Raw genomic sequence first — 22391 nt, 5'->3', positions numbered from 1 at the left:
GAATAATGTTCTAATGCAGCTTCGTTTGTGGGTGTTGGGATGGTTCCTCCTGTAGTTCAGTATTTGGTCCGTATGTGTCGTTTTCCTGTAGACGCTGGTTTGAAGTTCCCCATTGGCTGTTCGCTCTACTGTGACACCTAGGAATGGCAGTTTGCTGTTGTTTTCCTCGCCAACCCACCCTAACCCGCACATCCCTGGGCACTATGGGACAATTTAGCACGGCCAACCCACCCTAACCCACACATCCCTGGGCACTATGGGACAATTTAGCACGGCCAACCCACCCTAACCCGCACATCCCTGGGCACTATGGGACAATTTAGCACGGCCAATCCACCCTAACCCGCACATCCCTGGGCACTACGGGACAATTTAGCACGGCCAACCCACCCTAACCCGCACATCCCTGGGCACTATGGGACAATTTAGCACGGCCAATCCACCCTAACCCGCACATCCCTGGGCACTACGGGACAATTTAGCACGGCCAATCCACCCTAACCCGCACATCCCTGGGCACTACGGGACAATTTAGCACGGCCAATCCACCCTAACCTGCACATCCCTGGGCACTACGGGACAATTTAGCACGGCCAATCCACCCTAACCTGCACATCCCTGGGCACTACGGGACAATTTAGCACGGCCAATCCACCCTAACCCGCACATCCCTGGGCACTACGGGACAATTTAGCACGGCCAATCCACCCTAACCTGCACATCTCTGGGCACTACGGGACAATTTAGCACGGCCAATCCACCCTAACCTGCGCATCCCTGGGCACTATGGGACAATTTAGCTCGGCCAATCCACCCTAACCTACACATCCCTGGGCACTATGGGACAATTTAGCACGGCCAACCCACCCTAACCCGCACATCCCTGGGGCACTATGGGACAATTTAGCACGGCCAATCCCACCCGAACCCGCATATCCCTGGGCACTATGGGACAATTTAGCACGGCCAACCCACCCTAACCTGTACATCCCTGGGCACTATGGGACAATTTAGCATGGCCAATCCACCCTAACCTACACATCCCTGGGCACTACGGGACAATTTAGCACGGCCAACCCACCCTAACCCGCACATCCCTGGGCACTATGGGACAATTTAGCACGGCCAATCCACCCTAACCCGCACATCCCTGGGCACTCTGGGACAATTTAGCACGGCTAACCCACCCTAACCTGCACATCCCTGGGCACTACGGGACAATTTAGCACGGCCAATCCACCCTAACCTGCACATCCCTGGGCACTACGGGACAATTTAGCACGGCCAACCCACCCTAACCTGCACATCCCTGGGCACTCTGGGACAATTTAGCACGGCTAACCCACCCTAACCTGCACATCCCTGGGCACTATGGGACAATTTAGCACGGCCAACCCACCCTAACCTGCACATCCCTGGGCACTCTGGGACAATTTAGCACGGCTAACCCACCCTAACACGCACATCCCTGGACACTATGGGACAATTTAGCACGGCCAACCCACCCTAACCTGCACATCCCTGGACACTATGGGACAATTTAGCACGGCCAACCCACCCTAACCCGCACATCCCTGGGCACTATGGGACAATTTAGCACGGCCAATCCCTAACCCGCACATCCCTGGACACTATGGGACAATTTAGCACGGCCGATCCACCCTAACCTGCACATCCCTGGGTACCATGGGACAATTTAGCATGGCCAACCCACCCTAACCCGCACATCCTTGGGCACTATGGGACAATTTAGCTAGGCCAACCCACCCTAACCCGCACATCCCTGGGCACTATGGGACAATTTAGCACGGCCAATCCACCCTAACCTGCACATCCCTGGGTACCATGGGACAATTTAGCATGGCCAACCCACCCTAAAGTGCACATCACTGGGCACTATGGGGCAATTTAGCATGGCCAATCCACCCGAACCCGCACATCCCTGGGCACTATGGGACAATTTAGCACGGCCAACCCACCCTAACCTGCACATCCCTGGGGACTCTGGGACAATTTAGCAAGGCCAACCCACCCTAACCCGGACATCCCTGGGCACTACGGGACAATTTAGCACGGCCAACTCACCCTAACCTGCACATACCTGGGCACTACGGGACAATTTAGCACGGCCAATCCACCCTAACCTTCACATCCCTGGGTACCATGGGACAATTTAACAAGGCCAACCCACCCTAACCCGCACATCCCTGGGCACTACGGGACAATTTAGCACAGCCAACCCTCCCTAACCTGCACATCCCTGGGCACTATGGGACAATTTAGCACGGCCAACCCACCCTAACCTGCACATCCCTGGGCACAATGGGACAATTTAGCATGGCCAATCCACCCACCCCGCACAATTTTGGACCATGGGAGGAAACCAGATAACCTGGAAGAAACCCACACACACGGGAAGGATGTGCAAACTGCACACACACAGATGCCCAAGGGTGGGATTGAACCCAGGTCCCTGGTGACTTGAGTTAGCAATGCTAACCACTGAGTCACCAAAGTTGATGGATTTTGTCGGAGACCGAAAGAATTACAAAGCTGTCCTGACCATCCTTTTTTTTAACAAGATCTGAACAACTTCAAATTAAATTATCAAAAAAAGTCCAGGCAATGAATTTCAAACTCCAACAGCTTAGTGAGCAACAAATGAATCACAATGTTATGGTAGTCCAATGATAAACTGCACTCTCAGAGGGTTAGTACTGAGGGAACGTTGCACTGTTAGAGAGTCATCACCGAGGCCAGAGTTAAAAAAGTAAAACGTCAAAGGCTTCAAATTTCTGGTGTGACTTTCAAATTCCAGACCCTTCAGAACTGGGGTCGACTGGCCATTCTCCCCCTTAGAAAGTAAGCAGGGCATTTTTCTTGGGGGAGGGGTCCAGAAATCAGCGGCGAGTGGGGGACAGTGATAGGGAGTCAACCAGTTAGGGCAGAGATAAGGAGAAATGTTATTTACCAGAGAGGGGTGCGGTTCTGAAAACATAAAACACTTCAGGCCCAAGCATTAAAGGTTTTCAAACACAAGTAAGACATTGTTCTTGGTGTGATGTGGGTTAAAGTGTTCGGGGAAGCAATGCAAACAAGGGGAAAGAGTTGGATGAACAGCCAGGCAGAGCAATTTGAGGGGCTGGTGGCCTAATCCTGCTCATATTTGCTACATTACTGGGTCTTCTTTTCTCACACTGTTAAGATCAGCCCTGACACAGAAAATAATGCTCTCAAAATTTTACAACGATCCCTGAAGCAGGAAACATGTTGACACATGGCTTAAGACTGTACAACCACTGATAGTTGGCATGGTTCTAATCATCAGTGAGCTCTCAATGTGGTGGGGTGGGTTGTGAGGGAAGTAGGGAATTACACCAGCGGCTCACCAAAAGAACTTGTGGAATTGAAAAGATGGTGAACTGTGGCCCGTTGGAAGAGGAGGAAATTGAGTCAGAGTTGACGACACTTTCTCTGTCACCTCTGTACACAGCCGAGACACAAATGCCGATCCTTAGGGGGACCAGAGCGAATCGAGAATTGTTTCGCCCTTTCCTGTCTCCAATCCCCATCGTTAAAGTCTCAGGGCTTTAAAAGCAGAAGGTGGTGAGAAATGGGGGCAGGAAACTTTGCACGTCAGGAAGAGTTGGAAGGAGAGAATGAGGCAATCGAAAGCAGGGGCCAGTACCATCCCTCACACGCCCATTTCCAGATGACAGTACAGAACAAACACTGAGAGGCGGAGGGTGGAACGAAGCGAATGGGAGAGACTTCACAAGCGACAGCCTCTTCAGTGAGGGGAGGAGCCAGAAGATGCAGCAAACCGTATAAACGCAGAATGTCAAATGGGGAAACGGAGAGACAGCGAGAGACAACAAGAATGGCATCTGAAACGCCTGGTGGTGTATCTGGTGTGCAAGCCATGACTAATGATGTTCAGGCCATTGTCCAGTTAGTGAGTAATTTTACTCTACATCCACTTTAACTGGTACAACAAACTAGTCCGAGCCACTCCACATATCCCCAAATCTGGATAACACTGTCAGACGTTCTATGACAGTGCCCACCCCCTCAGCACCGACCCTTCGACAGTGCCCGCTCCCTCAGTGCTGACCCTCCGACAGCGCACGCACCCTCAGCACTGACCCTCCGACAGTGCCCACTCCCTCAGCACTGACCCTCCGACAGTCCCCACTCCCTCAGCACTGACCCTCCGACAGTGCCCGCTCCCTCAGTGCTGACCCTCCGACAGCGCACGCACCCTCAGCACTGACCCTCCGACAGTGCCCGCTCCCTCAGCACTGACCCTCCGACAGTCCCCACTCCCTCAGCACTGACCCTCCGACAGTGCCCGCTCCCTCAGTGCTGACCCTCCGACAGTGCCCGCTCCCTCAGTGCTGACCCTCCGACAGCGCACGCACCCTCAGCACTGACTCTCTGACAGTGCCCGCTCCCTCAGCACTGACCCTCCGACAGTGCCCACTCCCTCAGCACTGACCCTCCGACAGTGCCCACTCCCTCAGCACCGACCCTTCGACAGTGCCCGCTCCCTCAGCACTGACCCTCCGACAGTGACCGCTCCCTCAGCATGACCCTCCGACACAGCGGCGCTCCCTCAGCTCTGACCTTCCGACAGTGCGGCACACCCTCAGTACTGACCCTCTGCCAGTGCAGCGCACCCTCAGCACTGACCCTCCGACAGAGCACGCTCCCTCAGCACTGGCCCTCTGACAGTCCCCGCTCCCTCAGCACTGACCCTCCGACAGTGCGGCGCTCCCTCAGCACTGGCCCTCTGACAGTCCCCGCTCCCTCAGCACGGACCCTCCGACAGTGCGGCGCTCCCTCAGCACTCGCCCTCAGACAGACCGGCGCTCTCTCAGCACTGACCCTCCGACAGTGCGGCGCTCCCTCAGCACTGACCCTCCGACAGTGCGGCGCTCCCTCAGCACTGATCCTCCGACAGTGCCCACTCCCTCAGCACTGACCCTCCGACAATGCCCACTCCCTCAGCACTGACCCTCCAACAGTGCCCACTCCCTCAGCACTGACCCTCCGACAGTGCCCGCTCCCTCAGCACTGACCCTCCAACAGTGCCCACTCCCTCAGCACTGACCCTCCGACAGTGCCCGCTCCCTCAGCACTGACCCTCCGACAGTGCGGCGCACCCTCAGCTCTGACCCTCCGACAGTGCGGCGCACCCTCAGCACTGACCCTCCGACAGTGCACGCTCCCTCAGCACTGACCCTCCGACAGTGCAGCACTCCCTCAGCACTGGCCCTCTGATAGTGCGGCGCTCCCTCAGCACTGACCCTCCGACATTCCCCACTTCCTCAGCACTGAACCTCCGAATGTGCGGCACTCCCTCAGCACTGACCCTCCGACAGTCCCCGCTCCCTCAGCACTGACCCTCCGACAGTGCGGTGCTCCCTCAGCACTGGCCCTCCGACAGTGCGGCGCTCCCTCAGCACTGGCCCTCCGACAGTGCCCACTCCCTCAGCACTGACCCTCCGACAGTGCCCACTCCCTCAGCACTGACCCTCCGACAGTGCCCACTCCCTCAGCACTGACACTCCAACAGTGCATCACTTCCTCAGCACTGACACTCCGACAGTGCGGCGCTCCCTCAGCACTGACCCTCCGACAGTGACCGCTCCCTCAGCATGACCCTCCGACAGTGCCCACTGCCTCAGCACTGGCCCTCTGACAGTGCCCACTCCCTCAGCACTGGCCCTCTGACAGTGCCCACTCCCTCAGCACTGGCCCTCTGACAGTGCCCGCTCCCTCAGCACTGGCCGTCCAACAGTGCCCACGCCCTCAGCACTGACCCTCCGACAGTGCCCACTCCCTCAGCACTGGCCCTCTGACAGTGCCCGCTCCCTCAGCACTGGCCCTCTGAGAGTGACCACTCCCTCAGCACTGACCCTCCGACAGTGCGGCGCTCCCTCAGCACTGACTCTCGTGGCAGTGGGTAATTTTGGCAATCTCTGTTTTGTTTTCCTCTGCTGTGCCTGTGCCCAGTTGAAGAACTCCGTTGTTGAAAAGTTGAATCGCCCGCTGCATGTTTACCATGCGATTTCATATCGCTCTCAAGTGGTGGCTGGACAGAATTACTTCATTAAGGTCTGTAAACAGTATCCACCTGTTTTCCTCTGACAGTTTTATCCTCACAGAATCTACATAAAAGCTCCATCTGAGGAAGAGATAAATTTTAAAAAGTGTTGTGCCTGTTCAGCTCCTCAAGACTGTTCTTGCATTTTTCGGGATCTGACATTGTCCTGAACTCCTCTTTTCTGCTGACCCCCAGGATGTCCTTCTTCCTGCTTGTAGCAGTCCCCTGCCTTTGTGATCTGCTGTCACACTTGTATCTCTTATCTCATCCTTACACATACGCCGGAGCATGCCCTGTGACATCCATTCAGTTTCGGGCTGCCCCCCTCTTCCTCCTGCTGTCCATGCTGCTTTCTCTGTTTCGATCCGATCTGATCACATCGTCCATCCACTGACATCCTAGCTACACTCTTCCCTCTCGAGTTCCCACCTCACTTCCAAATCCAGCGTGCGCTTCACCGTTCTCTGTTACAAAGGCTTTTTGTTCCTGCCTTTGGTCAACATCGAGATCATATCATTGGGAAAACTCAGTCAGCTCCGCGCTTGAAAATGGTTGAACTCTGTTGAGCCCGGTTTCTCTACCTTTACCCCATTGGAATAATGTCTCAGGTAACTAGGAACACATTCCTCTGTGTGTATTTGATCTTAAATTTCTGGAACGCCTCCAGTAAAGGACAAGAGAGATAGTAGCAACTCATAGACAACTGTGAACTGTAGGGCCTGGAGGGGGCTACAGAGATAGAAAGGGGAGTAAGAGCTTGGGGGACTTACAGAGATAGGGAGGGGGTGTAGGGGCTGGAGGGGGTTACAGAGATAGGGAGGGGGTGTAAGGACTTGGGGGACTTACAGAGATAGGGAGCGGGTGTAAGGTCTGGAGGGAGTTACAGAGAAAGGGAGGGGGTGTAGGGGCTGGAGAGGGTTACAGAGATAGGGAGGGGGTGTAGGGGCTGGAGGGGGTTACAGAGTTGGGGGGGTGTAGGGTTTGGAGGATGTTTTAGATATAGGGAGGAGATCTTGGGGATGGAGTGTCTTACAGAGACAGGGAGGGGTGTTCGGGCTGGAGGACCTTTCAGAGACAGAGATCGTTTCTGGGGCTGGAAGTGGTTACAGAAAAATATCGGTTTGTCGAGGTTGGAAATACAGTCCTGAGGCATGGTACACCGTCAGAGGGTCAGTGCTGAGGGAGCGCCGCACTGTCGGAGGGTCAGTGCTGAGTGAGTGGGCACTTTTGGAGGGTCAGTGCTGAGGGAGCAGGCACTGTCCGAGGGTCAGAGCTAAGGGAGCGGGCACTGTCAGAGCGTCAGTGCTGAGGGAACGCCGCACTGTCGGAAGATCAGTGCTGAAGGAACAGGCACTGCCGGAGGCCAGAACTGAGTGAATACTGTACTGTCACAGAGGTGTTGTGCTGAGGGGTTTTGCTTCATGTTGTATGCGTCAGCTATGAGAAACATTCTTTGTAAACTCATTGATGTGTTTTTATTTTGAAGGTTGTGATTGGGGATGCAGATGATTACATACACATGCGGGTGTTCCAGCCACTGCCCTCTTCAGATGCCAAACTGTCCCTGGAAAAAATCCAGACAGACAAGAAACTGTGTGATGAGCTCGAATACTTCTAGGATAGGCCCAGAGCATCGCTTGAGTCTCCCTTCCCTCACGGTCAAATGACGTTTGTGAAGAAATTCCCTGCCTTTTCCTTTTATTTTCATCTTGACCACTGTACTCTCCCTGCCTCACAACTGCCCCCACCCCAAATAGACTGAAGTGGTTTAAGAACCATTAGCTCACTATTAGCTTCTTCAGGGCAACTATTAATGGAGCAATAAATGCTTGTTCTGCGCTTCTTTCTAATGCTAATGGCATAAGTGATTCCAACTCCAAAAGCCCAATTCACCTTGAACACAAAACATCTCCAATGAGAAAAGGATTGCAATTCCCATAGAATCTTGCTCTGTACAAAATTGCCCCAACTCATTCAAGGAAATTTGAAGATCTGAACAGCCCCACTGACATGTCAGTCTGCCAATGGAAACCCCTCATCCATGTGACTGGGCTATTCAACTGTAATTGCATCGCACAGCAGTCAATAAAAGAATTTTGAAGCACTTACTTGTGGCCACTGATTCTATCAATTTTGGAAGTGCGATCAGATGGGTTCCAGAAACAAAATGGCTTTAGCTGAGTGACCTGAGAAGTACTAGCTTCCAACTGAAGACAGGGAAAATGGTATGACAGGTTATCATTTGTAAGTTGGGTTTTGAAGTTGGATAAAATGGAGGTGTGGATTCAATTCTGTTAAAGTACTTTCCCCCCAGTGGTCAGAAAGCCATTTGGAATGGTGAACTAAAGGTATCATTTCCAAGAAAGCCTGTGACTTTAGTTGAGTTCTAATTAGATATCTATGGTGATAGCTGATAAAGTAAATGTTAAACTTTTGTGGCATGCAGGAAAAAAAGGACCAGGGGCACGAATTGGTTGAATACATTTCTGAACAGTCATATTTACAGGACAGAAAAGCTGTGTCAGCCCAGCAGTAGGGAAGTCTGCTCATTTGCATAAAGTTCCAGCTCAGGAGACAAGTTCGTAAAGTGTCTGGGCTGTGAGAGTTTGTGTCAACTTTTCTAAAGTTGTCAGAACTGGAAAGATGTTTGGGTCATCTGCGCTGCAAAAATCTCTCAAAGCCGTATGAGCTGTAAAGCGTCCATTAAGTTAGAAATTAAAGTTAAGCGAAGAGTGACACTTCATTGGGAATGAGTATCGGTAAAGGATATTGTGCGGAGATATGTGAAATTTTGTTTTCCTGTTGCTGATAAGATCATTTTGTTGTGTAAGGGCTTTAGGACACTGAAATAATCTTTTGTAGATGTCACAGAACTGTAGCTCACCGATAACCTGATAAGCATATAACTACAGAACAAATAAGACAAATTAGTCTTAAATAATCTAACAATAAGGTTAGAGTTGTGTATATGGATGATTGCCAGGCATTTTAACTGAATCTATAATAAATAGTGGTATAAAACTCTCAAAACTGAAAATAGATCTTCAATTTTCATTCTCCTTGGCCAGTCTGTCTTCAACGCAAATTCTGACATAAAACCGATTAATCTCTATTTTGTCATCGACATCAAGATTTTTTCTTCCTATTGAGTGATAAACTTGTGTAGTTCTAACAAAGAACAGAGGTAGCCATGAGTGATTACGTTCAGTAACTAAGCAAGCAGGTGCAAAAATGATCTATCAAGCCAGATCTTACGCTGGAATTGGACTTGTTCATGTAGGACCGTGATGTCTGTTTCAGACAGGCAGTGTTTCCATTGGCTCTGGTCCCATTTTCTACATTCCGTCAAATGTTGCCTTCATGTCAAGAGAAAATAGCCCTCACTCCTCACCTGAAGTTCGGTTTTATCTAGTCCATGTTGAATGCAAGGACTCAACTATAGTCACTTATCTTGTTGGAAACGACACTTTTAGTTCACTGTTCCAAATGGCTTTCTGATCACTGGGAAACAAAAATACCTTGACAGAATTGAATCCACACCTTCGTTTCTTTCTCAACTTCGAAACCCAACTTAGAGATGAGGCCAGGAGCTGAATGGACCTAGCAGAATGCCGAATGAGTTTCAGAGAGTTGGTCATTCTTTTACAAAGATTTGTTGATGGCACCTTCCAATGCTGAGCTGATAATTGAGAGCAGTTGGTGTGGCCCTTCAGCGTGTAAAGGATACAAATCTGAAAGCTACATGTTGCTTGGTAGATGCCAGTGTTGTTGTTGCACAGTGGTGCCAGGGCTACAGCCAATTTGAGAGCAGCAGTCTTCAGCGCCATTGACAGAATGTTGTCAGGGCCCATAGCATTGGCACTATGTCGCGCCTTCAGAAACTTCTTGAGCTCCAGACAGATTGAATAAAACTGGCATCAGCAATGCTATGGACCGCGGGCAGGACAAGATGGATATTCGACTCAACGGCTCTAGCCGAGGTTTGTTGCAAAAATAAAAATTGACACATGCACATTGAGCATAAGGACATTTCTGGAGCCTTGGCTCCCCTTCCAGTAAGTTGGTGAATGGTCATATTACAAAACACATTCGGATGTTGAAGAATTTCAGACAGATGAGATTAAGTGGGTGTGGGGTCATTTGTGGTAATGTCAGATGGTCAGCACTGACGTACTGCCGCACTGATGGAGGGTCAGTACTGAGGGACTGCCGCACTGTCGGAGGGTCGCTACTGATGGACTGCCGCACTGATGGAGGGTCAGTACTGAGGGACTGCCGCACTGTCAGAGGGTCGGTACTGAGGGACTGCTGCACTGATGGAGGGTCAGTACTGAGGGACTGCCGCACTGTCAGAGGGTCGGTACTGAGGGACTGCTGCACTGATGGAGGGTCAGTGCTGAGGGAGTGCCGCACTGTTGGAGGGTCAGTGCTGAGGGAGTGCTGCACTGTTGGAGGGTCAGTGCTGAGGGAGTGCCGCACTGTTGGAGGGTCGGTACTGACGGACTGCCGCACTGATGGAGGGTCAGTACTGAGGGACTGCTGCACTGTCGGAGGGTCAGTACTGAGGGACTGCCGCACTGTCGGAGAGTCGGTATTGAGGGACTGCCGCACTGTCGGAGGGCCGTTACTGAGGGACTGCCGCACTGTTGGAGGGTCAGTACTGAGGGACTGCCGCACTGTCAGAGGGTCGGTACTGAGGTACTGCCGCACTGTCGGACGGTCAGTACTGAGGGACTGCCGCACTGTCGGAATGTCAGCACTGAGGGACTGCTGCACTGTCGGAGCGTCAATAATGAGCAAGTGCCACACTTTTAGAGGGTCAGTACCGGGGGAGTGCCACACTATTGGAGGGTCGGGTCTGAGGGGGAGCCACGCTGTTGGAGGTCAGTGCTCAGGGAGCACCGCATTTCCATAACCTAAGCTGTACATCCTTGTGCACTATGGGACAATCTCGCATGACCAAACTACCTAAACCTGTATATCCATGCATAACCAAATATAGTAAGGTGAGAGATGACAAGGTGTAGAGCTTGATGAACACAGCAGGCCAAGCAGCATCAGAGGAGCAGGAAAGCTGATATTTCGGGTCTGGACCCTTCCTCAGAAGTAGGGGAGGGGCAGGGGATTCTGAAATAAATAGGGAGAGAGGGGGAGGCGGACTGAAGATGGATAAAGGAGAAGATAGGTGGAGAGGAGACAAACAGGTCAAAGAGGCGAGAATGGAGCCAGTAAAGGTGAGTGTGGGTGGGGACATAGGTGGGGTTCAGACTGACCTATCCCACTAACCGATAACTCTGCATTTCCTGCCACCAATCCACCCTAACTTGCACATCCCTGGGCATTATGGGACAAACTAGCATGGCCAATCCAACCTAACCTGCACATCCCTGGGCACTATGGGATAATTTAGCACGGCCAATCCACCCTAACCCGCACATCCCTGGGCACTATGGGACAATTTAGCATGGCCAATCCAACCTAACCTGCACATCCCTGGGCACTATGGGACAATTTAGCACGGCCAATCCACACTAACCTGCACATCTATTGACTGTGGGAGTTTTCCGAAGCACCTGGAGGTACCCCATGCAGACGTTGGGAGAAGCTGCAAACTCCACAGTCAGTTGCCAGAGGTTGGGATTGAGCCTGGGTCCCTGAGGCTTTGAAAAACAGTGACACACCCTTTCTCTGTACTTAGACAGAAAACTTCTGAACTGTCATTTAAAGATTTGTTTGTTTTTTTTTTCTCTCTGTTGTGATAAAACTCTGTTCTTCTGTATAAGAAGGCTCATGTGAATATGTTCAGTGACACACTAACACGGTTTCAATGGTTCTTTCCTCAGCACTGACCTTTTTAGAATGTAGAGCTCACTCAACACTGATGCTCTGACAGTGCGCTGCTCCCTCAGCACTGACCTTCCAATCGTGTGGCATTCCCTCGACACTGACCCTTCAACAATGAGGCATTCCCTCAGCAATAAACCACCAACAGTGTGGCACTCCCTCAGCACTGACCCTCCCTCAGTGCTGGCTCTCCAAGAGTGCTATGCTCCCTCTGCACTGACCCTCCAGCAATGCTCCACTCGCTCACAGCAGACCTTCCAACAATGCAGCACTCCCTCAATACTGACCGTCCAACAGTTCATTGTTCCCTCAATACTGACTCTCCGATAGTGCAGCTCTTCTTCAGTCCCGACACTCTGACAGTGCAGCGCTCCCTCAGCAGTGACACTCCATCAGTGTGGTACTCCTTCAGTGCCAAAATAAACCCCTGCCAACTGCTAAGTTTTGCTGAATAAAGCAAGATTCTTATGGTATGCTGTTCCAATACAACAAGTCTCACTTATATAAAGAAAAGAGTTCAGCTTTTCAAGCAGCTGCCAGGTTACTTGTCTTTGGGCATGTTATCTGCCTTCTCCATTGATTCTTCTGTCAGGAATATTAACCAAGTAGTGTCAATATGTTGAAAAGCAGAGTCAATTTTTCAGATCTGGTGACCCTTCATCAGAACGGCTCTGAGGAAGTGTCACCAGACCCGAAATATTGACTCTGCTTTTTTCCTTCACAGGTGCTGCCAGACCTGCTGAGCTCTTCCAGCAATTTCTGTTTTTGGACCAAAGTGTGACTTTGTTTTTTTAGACGGCGCTTTCTGTAAGACATAGACGAGGCTGTGAGAGCCAGCAATTGTCTCCTGAGAGCTGAGGGCTGCCGGTGCTGGCAGATGGCAGTAAGCTCCGGGGTTTTGTCCATCTGCCCCCTTCTTTTATACCCTTGATGATATATCAACATTTCTTACAATAGGATAGTCAAAACCGTCAGGTTTAAATTTAATTGGTTTTTGGTAGCTAAGTGCCTCATAGAAATTGATGGACTAAATTCAAAAGCCTATTTCCTTGGTAAACAAAAAAACTATGCTTTGGCCTGCTAACTGTACAGTCTTTTGATGCAAATGTTTCAATGCAGGTGCATTGTAGAATCATGGAATTTCACAGTATTGAAGGAGGCCAAGTGACCCATCGTGTCTATACCTGCCCCTGAAAGAGCTAACCATCTAGTCCTCTTCTTCAAACCTATCTCCACAGCCCTCTAACTCTAAGTCTTTTAAATACATATCCAGCTCTCTTTTAAAACCTCCTATGACATCTGCCTTCACCCCTCGCAATGGTATATTCCTAATCCTGAGTAAAGAAGTTTCCTCCTCATCTCACTCCTATTTCTCTTGATGATAACCCTGAAATTGTGGCCCCGACTAACTGTCAGACCAACTGGTGGAAACTTCAAACGAGCTTCATTACCTGGTGTGAAGTTCCTGCCTTCGTCCGCAAGGCCTTGCGCAATGTTCCAATTCAAAAAAACAATCCATGCCTTCTCAAAAGCCTCAATTGAATCTGCATTCTGTCATGTTTCCCTGAAATGCAGCATGTCAGCTCTCAGTTCCCTCCATCTGGAGCACACCTCAAACGGATAAGGAACATACTAAAAGCCATTTTTTGGAACGAAATGGGATATTTTTGTGGAACGAGAAGGGATTTTTTGTGGAACGAGAAGGGATATTTTTGTGGAACGAGAAGGGATATTTTTGTGGAACGAGAGGGGATATTTTTGTGGAACGAGAAGGGATATTTTTGTGGAATGAGAGGGGAGCAAGCAGCAGGTCAGTGATTTAGCCCCAGGCTGCCTTTGTCTGTTTCTTTCTTGCCCTCCTCATACTGGACCAGGACCTGAAATAAACACAGATACAACACTGCACTTTCAAATCTGGAGCACGCTGAACATGTGTTTAGTATGCAAATAAACAAAGATTTTATGCAAAGGTGCAAGGCTTTATTGCACAGAAGAATGGAGGATTATTGCATCATGAATGCAAGTTTAACTGAAACTCATGCGAATTAATAAAACCAGCAAGTTTACTTTTATGAGCTTGAAATTTTGACAAATCAACATAAGTCGATTATACAACTTAACATAAGTTTATTGCTCAATTTTGATGTATAATATAACTGACCATAGATGTTTAGACTTATCATAATATGTTAAGATTTAATCTGCAATTTGAGAGGGAGAAGGGAGAATCGGAAGTGTCAGTATTGCAGTTGAATAAAGGGAACTATGGAGCTATGAGGGAGGAGCTGGCCAAAGTTCAGTGGTACAGTACCCTCACAGGGATGGCAGTGGAACAACAATGGCAGGTATTTCTGGATATAATGCAGAAGGTGCAGGATCAGTTCATTCCAAAGAGGAAGAAAGATCCTAAGGGGATGCAGGGGCGGCCGTGGCTAACGATGGAAGTTAAGGACTGTATAAAGATAAAAGAAAAGAAGTATAACATAGTAAAGATGAACAGGAAGCCAGAGGACTGGGAAACTTTTTAAAGAGCAACAGAAGATAACTAAAAAGACAATACGCAGAGAAAAAATGAGGTACGAAGGAAAACTGGCCAAAAATATAAAGGAGGATAGTAAAAGCTTTTTTAGGTATGTGAAAAGAAAAAGAAAATGTTAAGACTAAAATTGGGCCCTTGAAGACAGAAACAGGTGAATTTATTATGGGGAACAAAGAAATGGCAGAAGAGTTGAATAGGTACTTTGGATCTGTCTTCACTGGGGACGACACAAGCAATCTCCCAGATGTAATAGTGGCTGAAGGACCGAGGGTAATGGACGAACTGAAGGGAATTTATATTAGGCAGGAAATGGTGTTGCATAGACTGTTAGGTCTGAAGGCTGATAAGTCCCTGGGACCTGATGGTCTGCATCCCAGGGTACTTAAGGAGGTGGCTCTAGAAATCGTGGATGCATTGGTAATCATTTTCCAATGTTCGATAGATTCAGGATCAGTTCCTGTGGATTGGAGGGTGGCAAATGTTGTCCCACTTTTCAAGAAAGGAGGGAGAGAGAAAACAGGAAATTATTAACCAGTTAGCCTGACGTCAGTGGAAGGAAAGGCGCTGGAGGCGATTATAGAAAATGAAATTATGACTCATTTCGATAGCAGTAACAGGATAGGTAAGAGTCAGCATGGATTTATGAAGGGGAAATTGTGCTTGACTAATCTTCTGGAATTTTTTTGAGGATGTAACTATGAAGATGGACTAGGGAGAACCAGTGGAAGTAGAGTACCTGGACTTTCAGAAAGCCTTTGATAAAGTCCCACATAGGAGATTGATGAGCAAAATTAGGGCACATGGTATTGGGGGCAAAATACTGACTTGGATTGAAAATTGGCTGGCTGACAGGAAGCAAAGAGTAGTGATAAACGGGTCCCTTTCAGAATGGCAGACAGTGACCAGTGGGGTACCACAAGGTTCGGTGCTGGGACTGCAGCTGTTTACAATATACATTAATGATATAGACGAAGGCATGAAAAGTAATATTAGCAAATTTGCTGATGACACAAAGCTGGGTGGCAGTGTGAAATGTGAGGAGGATGTTCTGAGAATACAGGGTGACTTGGACAGGCTAGGTGAGTGGACGGATGCATGGCAGATGCAGTTTAATGTGGATAAATGTGTGGTTATCCACTTTGGTGGCCAGAACAGGAAGGCAGATTACTATCTAAATGGAGCCAAGTTAGGTAAAGGGGAAGCAAAACGAGATCTAGGTGTTCTTGTACATCAGTCAATGAAAGCAAGCATGCAGGTACAGCAGGTAGTGAAGAAAGCTAATGGCATGTTGGCCTTCATAACAAGGTGAATTGAGTATAGGAGCAAAGAGGTCCTTCTGCAGCTGTACAGGGCCCTGGTGAGACTGCACCTGCAGTATTGTGTGCGGTTTTGGTCTCCAAATTTGAGGAAGGACATTCTTGCAACTGAGGGAGTGCAGCGTAGGTTCACGAGGTCAATTCCCGGGATGGCGGGACTATCATATGCTGAAAGATTGGAGTGACTGGGTTTGTATACACTTGAGCTTAGAAGGATGAGAGGGGATCTGATTGAGACGTATAAGATTATTAAGGGATTGGACACTCTGGAGGCAGGAAGCATGTTTCTGCTGATGGCTGAGTCCAGAACCAGAGGACACAGTTTAAAAATAAGGGGTGGGCCATTTAGAACAGAGTTGAGGAAAAGCTTCTTCACCCAGATAGTGGTGGATATATGGAATGCTCTGCCCCAGAAGGCAGTAGGGGCCAAGTCTCTGGATACTTTCAAAAAAAAACGGATGGAGTACTTAAAGATTGTGGAATCAAGGGTTATGGGGATAAGGCAGGAACAGGATACTGATGGTGGATGATCAGCCATGGTCTTAATGAATGGTGGTGCTGGTTCGAAGGGCCGAATGGTCTCCTCCTGCATCTATTGTCTATTATCTATTATCTATTATATACGTCCTTCATTCATAATAACATTTCAAAGGACAATACAGGGCCCCTGCACTTTTTTTGTCGACAGTTTAAAGACAAAAGCTGGAAAGCAGCTGAGTAAGTCACGTTGTGTTAAAGATGTTTAAACTCACACATGCACATACGATTAAATACTGGAATCACTCTCTGCTGAGCTCTGTGAATATGTCTCAGATATTTACAGAGTCACAGCTTGATCTCCATCTGCTGGGGCTTGTCAATATCACACATGCAGTTGCACCTTCATCTCCATCTGCTGGGGACTATCAATGTCACACACAGATCATCGCAATTTGATCTCCATTCAATTCGTATCTAATTCGTATCGATTTATGAATATCATTTCTCATTCAAGGTTGATATTGAACCAAATATTATTCCATAATAAAATGTTCATTTTTAATTTATCATTAATTTATCCATTTATCATTAATAGTCAATTGTTGATTTTGATCCGTTCTTTAAAGAATGATGATCCTTCTTTATCATTCATCTTTAAATTTATGTTTCATAATTTGCCTAAATGCAGAGACGAATTATTTCTTTTTAAATCTATTTTTAACGCTCAGAGTTGTCCACTGATCCAGAGTTATTAGTGTTCCGGGTTCAGGCCCAACGTTTAGCAGCAGCCGGAAAAATGGCGGCTCCCGTCCCACAATCCAGCGCGGTTATGAAAGGCCTCTATCACTGACACGGGGCCCCTCCGCTTCCGAGAGGAGACGTATTGATGGCAGCTTGCGGGAAGATGCAACCACGCCCACAAGATGGCCGCCGCCTATGGCCTGGAGGACTGACAAGGAGGGGACTGGAGGGGACAAGAGGTAACTTTGGTAAGCCCCAGAGGAGGGCGCTGCAGCGTGTCAGAGAGCGACCCCTGTCTATCACTTTGAGTCCAAGTGCAGGAATACGGTTTTCTTTCGTTAAAGGTTCATCCAGAGGATGCTCGCTTTGCCCAGCATTTATTGACACTCCCTTCCATTTGCCCCTTGAGATATTGGTGGTATGCCACCTTCCTAATTCGCTGCAGTCCCTTCAGTGGAGGTTAGATTCCACCTTGGGGCTTATGGAGGGAGTTCCAGGATTTTGACACATGACACTGCAGGTGGCAAAGTTTCCAGGTCGAGGACTCCCAAACGCCCATCTGATTTACGTGGGCTTTGAATTCAACCACAGTGGAACTGGGAATGAAAGCAAAAGTTGCTGGGAAAGCTCAGCAGGTCTGGCAGTATCTGTGAAGGAAAAAAAAAGAGTTAATGTTCCATTAACACTGAGGAAAGGTCACCGCACCCGAAATGTTAAATCTGATTTTTTGTTCACAGATGCTGCCAGACCTGCTGAGCCTTTCCAGCAACTTCTGTTTGTGTTTCAGAGATGGTAGGAACTGCAGATGCTGGAGAATCTGAGAGAACAAGATGTACAGCTGGATGAACACAGCAGGCCAAGTAGCGTCAGAGGAGCAGGAAAGTTGACGTTTCGAGTCTAGACCCTTTTCTGAAGGTTATCTCTCATTTCTGTTTTTGTTCCTGATTTACAGCAACTCTAGGTATTTATATGGTAGAACTGGGAGTAGGAATAGGCCATGAGCACAGGAAAAATCTGAATGAGCAGGCATATAGTGGAAACAAAGACAAAATAAGATGTTTAAGAAAGCCAAGACAATAAGATGTGAGGCTGGATGAACACAGCAGGCCCAGCAGCATCTCAGGAGCTCTGATGAAGGGTCTAGGCCGGAAACGTCAGCTTTTGTGCTTCTGAGATGCTGCTGGGCCTGCTGTGTTCGTCCAGCCTCACATCTTATTGTCTTGGATTCTCCAGCATCTGCAGTTCCCATTACCTCTGTTTAAGAAAGCCATATGTTTCTTGGGTAATGAGTGTCTCAGTTTGTGTGAGTAATGTGGAGTAACAGATAATTAACAAAGTAAAACAATCTCTTCAATCCTATTAATGATGTAACATTTTCAATGGGCTGAATGTCCTCCTCCTATTCAAATAGCTTCTAGTCCTTATGATTTTATGTTGAATTATGTGACATGCTAAATGGGGCGAATGGCCCACTGAGGTTCCTGTATCATATGGCCCTTATGTAGAAAGATTTAGGAGGCCTCTTCCTGATACTATTTTATAAGTTTCAATCAGAGTGTTTTGTTTTGTTCCTGCTCTGGGAGGTACTGATGGGCTCACAGTCACCTACTCTCCCACCCCATGATACTGACCCTCTTAAATTCCAGCAAACCCCTGTTGCCATACAGCTTCTTTCTGCTCCTCCACCCACATTCCTCAATCTCATCAAACCCCTCACATAGGCATAGATAGAGTTGATAGCCAGAGACTATTTCCCAGGGCAGAAATGGCTAGCACGAGGGGTCATAGTTTTAAGCTGGTTGGAGGAAAGTATAGAGGGGATGTCAGAGGCAGGTTCTTTACGCAGAGAGTTGTGAGAGCATGGAATGCGTTGCCAGCAGCAGTTGTGGAAGCAAGGTCATTGGGGTCATTTAAGAGACTGCTGGACATGCATATGGTCACAGAAATTTGAGGGTGCATACATGAGGATCAATGGTCGGCACAACATCGTGGGCTGAAGGGCCTGTTCTGTGCTGTACTGTTCTATGTGCTATGTTCTATCCCCTCACCTCCCTGTTGTTGAAACTCTTCAATCTTCACACCCTGCTGTTGCTGCCTCTCCTCATTCCTCCACCAGCAGCCCACACCCGCTCCCCCCCCCCCCCCCCCCCCCGACACCACTGTTGCTGACTCTCTTCAATCTGCCCCACAGCTTCCCCTCACCCTCCACTTGGCCAAAGTTGTCTATCTCTTAAGCTGCAGGCAAGGATGCCCCTAGGTATATTGGCAAGGCCATGCAGGTGCAATGACAATGGATGAATGGACACTGCACAATAATCGCCAGACAGGGACATTCCGTTCAAGTCGGGGAAGACTTCAGCGATCAGCATCATTCAGCCTCGGATCTTCAGTTAAACATCCTCCAAGGCAGACTCCATGATACATGACAATGCAGAGTTGCCGATTGGAGACTGATAGCCAGGTTTGGTACCCATGAGAATGGCCTCAATTAGGATCTTGTGTTCACGTCACACGGCAGGTGACCACCCCCCCCCCCCCCCACCCGCCCGACACTATACACTCTCACACACTCACATGCACGCGCACACACACGTTCTCTCTTTCCCTCTATCTCACACACACAAATCAATGGAGTGGATTTGCATTTGCAGATTTTTAATTGCAGATGTGTGCTACCTTTTTCTAAAAGCACAAAATTTGTAGACAACTAATGTGGCATTTTATAAATTCCTACATGAGAAATAAAACCAGTCTGACTCCAACTTGATACACAGCCAGGTTCTAAACGAGGCCTCCCACTTGAAATGATTTGTCCGACCCGCGATGTCACCTCTGGTACACTTATAAAATCTTCAGTTATCTTGGGGCCGTGACTTGAAAGAAGTTCTGGGATTTCTGTATTAATCCTTCCCAACTAATAAAAGATTTAACAGCCAGCTTGTTCGGTCCATTCGCATCGGTTCTATGACCCTTGTATCATTTGGTGATAAATTCTGTGTGTGATGCTACCTCTCTGAAGGAGCGAGACTCCAAAGGTTTGCATTTTCAAATAAACCTGTTAGACTATAATCTGGGATAGTAGGAAGTGCAGATGCTGGAGAATCTGAGATAACAATGTGTACAGCTGGATGAACACAGCAGGTCAAGCAGCACCAGAGGAGCAGGAAATCTGACGTTTCGGGCCAAGACCCTTCTCCAGAAATGGGGGAGGGGAAGGCAATTCTGAAATAAATTGGGGGTGGGAGGCGGATGGAAGATGGATAAAGGAGCAAATAGGTGGAGAGGAGACAGAACGGTCAAAGAGATGGGAATGGAACCAGTAAAGGTTAGTGTAGGTGGGGAGTTAGGGTGGGAATTGGTCAGTCCAAGGAGGACGGACAGGTCAAGGGGGCGGGTTGATGCTAGTAGGTAGGAGATGGGGTTCAGGCTTGAGGTGGGAGGAGGGGATAGGTGGGAGGAAGGACAAGGAGATGTGGACAAGTTGAGCTGGTCTTGGGATGCGGTGTGGGAGGGGAGATTTTGAAGCTTGTGAAGTCCACATTGATACCATTTGGCTGCAGGGTTCCCAAGCAGAATATGAGGTGCTGTTCCTGCAACCTTCGGGCGGCATCATTGTAGCACTGCAGGAGGCCCAGGATAGACATGTCGTCTAAAGAATGGGAGGGGGAATTGAAATAGTTCATGACTGGGAGGTGCAGTTGTTTAGTGTAAACCAAGTGTAGGTGTTCCACAAAGCGACCCCCAAGCCTCCGCTTTGTTTCCCCGATGTCGAGGAGGCCACAACGGGAACAGTGGATACAGTATACCACATTAACAGATGTGCAGGTGAACATCTGCTTGATGTAGAAAGTCTTCTTGGGGCCTGGGACGGGGGTGAGGAGGGAGGTGTAGGGGCAGGTATTGCACTTCCTACGGTTGCAGGGAAAAGTGCCGGGTGTGGTGGGGCTGGAGGGGAGTGTGAAGCGGACAAGGGAGTCCCAGAGAGGGTGGTCCCTCCGGAAAGCAGATATGGGTGGGGAGGGAAAAATGCCTTTTGTGGTGGGGTCAGATTACAGGTGGCGGTGGTGTCGGAGGATGATGGGTTGGATCCGGAGATTGGTGGGGTGGTACGTGAGGACGATGGGGATTCTGTTTTGGTTGCTATTGCGGGGAGGATTTGTGAGGGATGAGTTGCGGGAGATGAGGCTGAGGTCATTCTCAACCACCAAGGTTGGCGGGGGGGAAGTTGCAGTCCTTGAAAAACGAGGACATCTCAGATGTTCAGGAGTGGAACTCGTGTACCTGGGAGCAGATGTGGCGGAGGCGAAGGAATTGGGAAGAGCGGATGACATTTTGCGGGAAGGTGGGTGGGACAAGGTGTATTCTAGGTAGCTGTGGGAGTCGGTCGGCTTGAAATGGATATCAGTTACAAGCTGGTTGCCTGAGATGGAGTCTGAGAGGTCCAGGAAGGTGAGGGATGTGCTGGAGATGGCCCAGGTGAACTGAAGGATGGGGTGGAAAGTGTTGGTGAAGTGGATGAACTATCCAAGCTCCTCATGGGAGCACAAGGCGGCGCCGGTGCAGTCATCAATGTACCGGAGGAAGAGGTGGGGATTGGGGCCTGTGTAGGTGCGGAAGAGGGACTGTTCCACGTAACCTACAAAGAGGCAGGCATAGCTGGGGCCCATGCGGGTGCCCATGGCCACCCCCTTAGTCTGTAGGAAGTGGGAGAAATTGAAAGAGAAGTTGTTGAGGGTGAGGACGAGTTTGGTTAAGTGGATGAGGGTGTCGGTGGAGGGGGATTGGTCAGGCCTGCGGGACAGGAAGAAGCGGAGAGCCTTTAGGCCATCTGCATGAAGAATGCAGGTGTACAGGGACTGGACGTCCATGGTGAAGATGAGGTGTTGGGGGCCAGGGAATTGGAATATAATCAGGTGTTGGGTGAGTTTTGACCCTGTCCAACCCAGTTCAACACCAATACATCCACACCACCCCTCCCCCTTCTTTGAGGAATGGTTGGACCGTGACATCACATGAAACCCCTCTATCAGTGCAGCATGGCCTTCATATCTTCTGTTTTGTAGGGTGAATTTAGAAATTAGGAATCCATCCCGTTCGCACAACCCCCTTAATGTATGATTTTCTCATTAAAACGTAAATTATTATAACTGGATATTTGGGGCTAGCACCTCTGATTCAATGTCCTTGAAAAATCAGCGTGAATTGGATTCAGAGCCGAGCTGACGTCCCCTACCTTTTGAATCGATCAGTCTCTGGCCTGTTCCATTGCGGATAATCTCTCACTAATGAAGAAGGGCTGTTTTTTTTACTACAATTTACTTATCAATTTCAAGATGTTGTACATTGTAAAAAGAACATAGCT

The 22391-nt window shown here is 49.0% G+C and overlaps 1 protein-coding gene across 1 annotated transcript; it reads left to right on the top strand.

Annotated features, from left to right (window-relative positions):
- Positions 1-3745: 3745 nt before the first annotated feature.
- Positions 3746-8217, top strand: LOC125449533 (cystatin-B-like). The gene is made up of 3 exons (XM_059642888.1): positions 3746-3955; positions 6019-6120; positions 7596-8217. Exons 1-3 carry the CDS (start codon positions 3761-3763, stop codon positions 7725-7727), a joined length of 429 nt encoding a protein of 142 aa, XP_059498871.1. The 5' UTR covers positions 3746-3760; the 3' UTR covers positions 7728-8217.
- The last annotated feature ends 14174 nt before the right edge of the window (positions 8218-22391 follow it).

The sequence above is a fragment of the Stegostoma tigrinum genome, chromosome 46, assembly GCF_030684315.1.
Source record: "Stegostoma tigrinum isolate sSteTig4 chromosome 46, sSteTig4.hap1, whole genome shotgun sequence".
Classification (NCBI taxonomy): Eukaryota; Metazoa; Chordata; class Chondrichthyes; order Orectolobiformes; family Stegostomatidae; genus Stegostoma; species Stegostoma tigrinum.
This window is presented reverse-complemented; position numbering and strand designations above follow the sequence as displayed.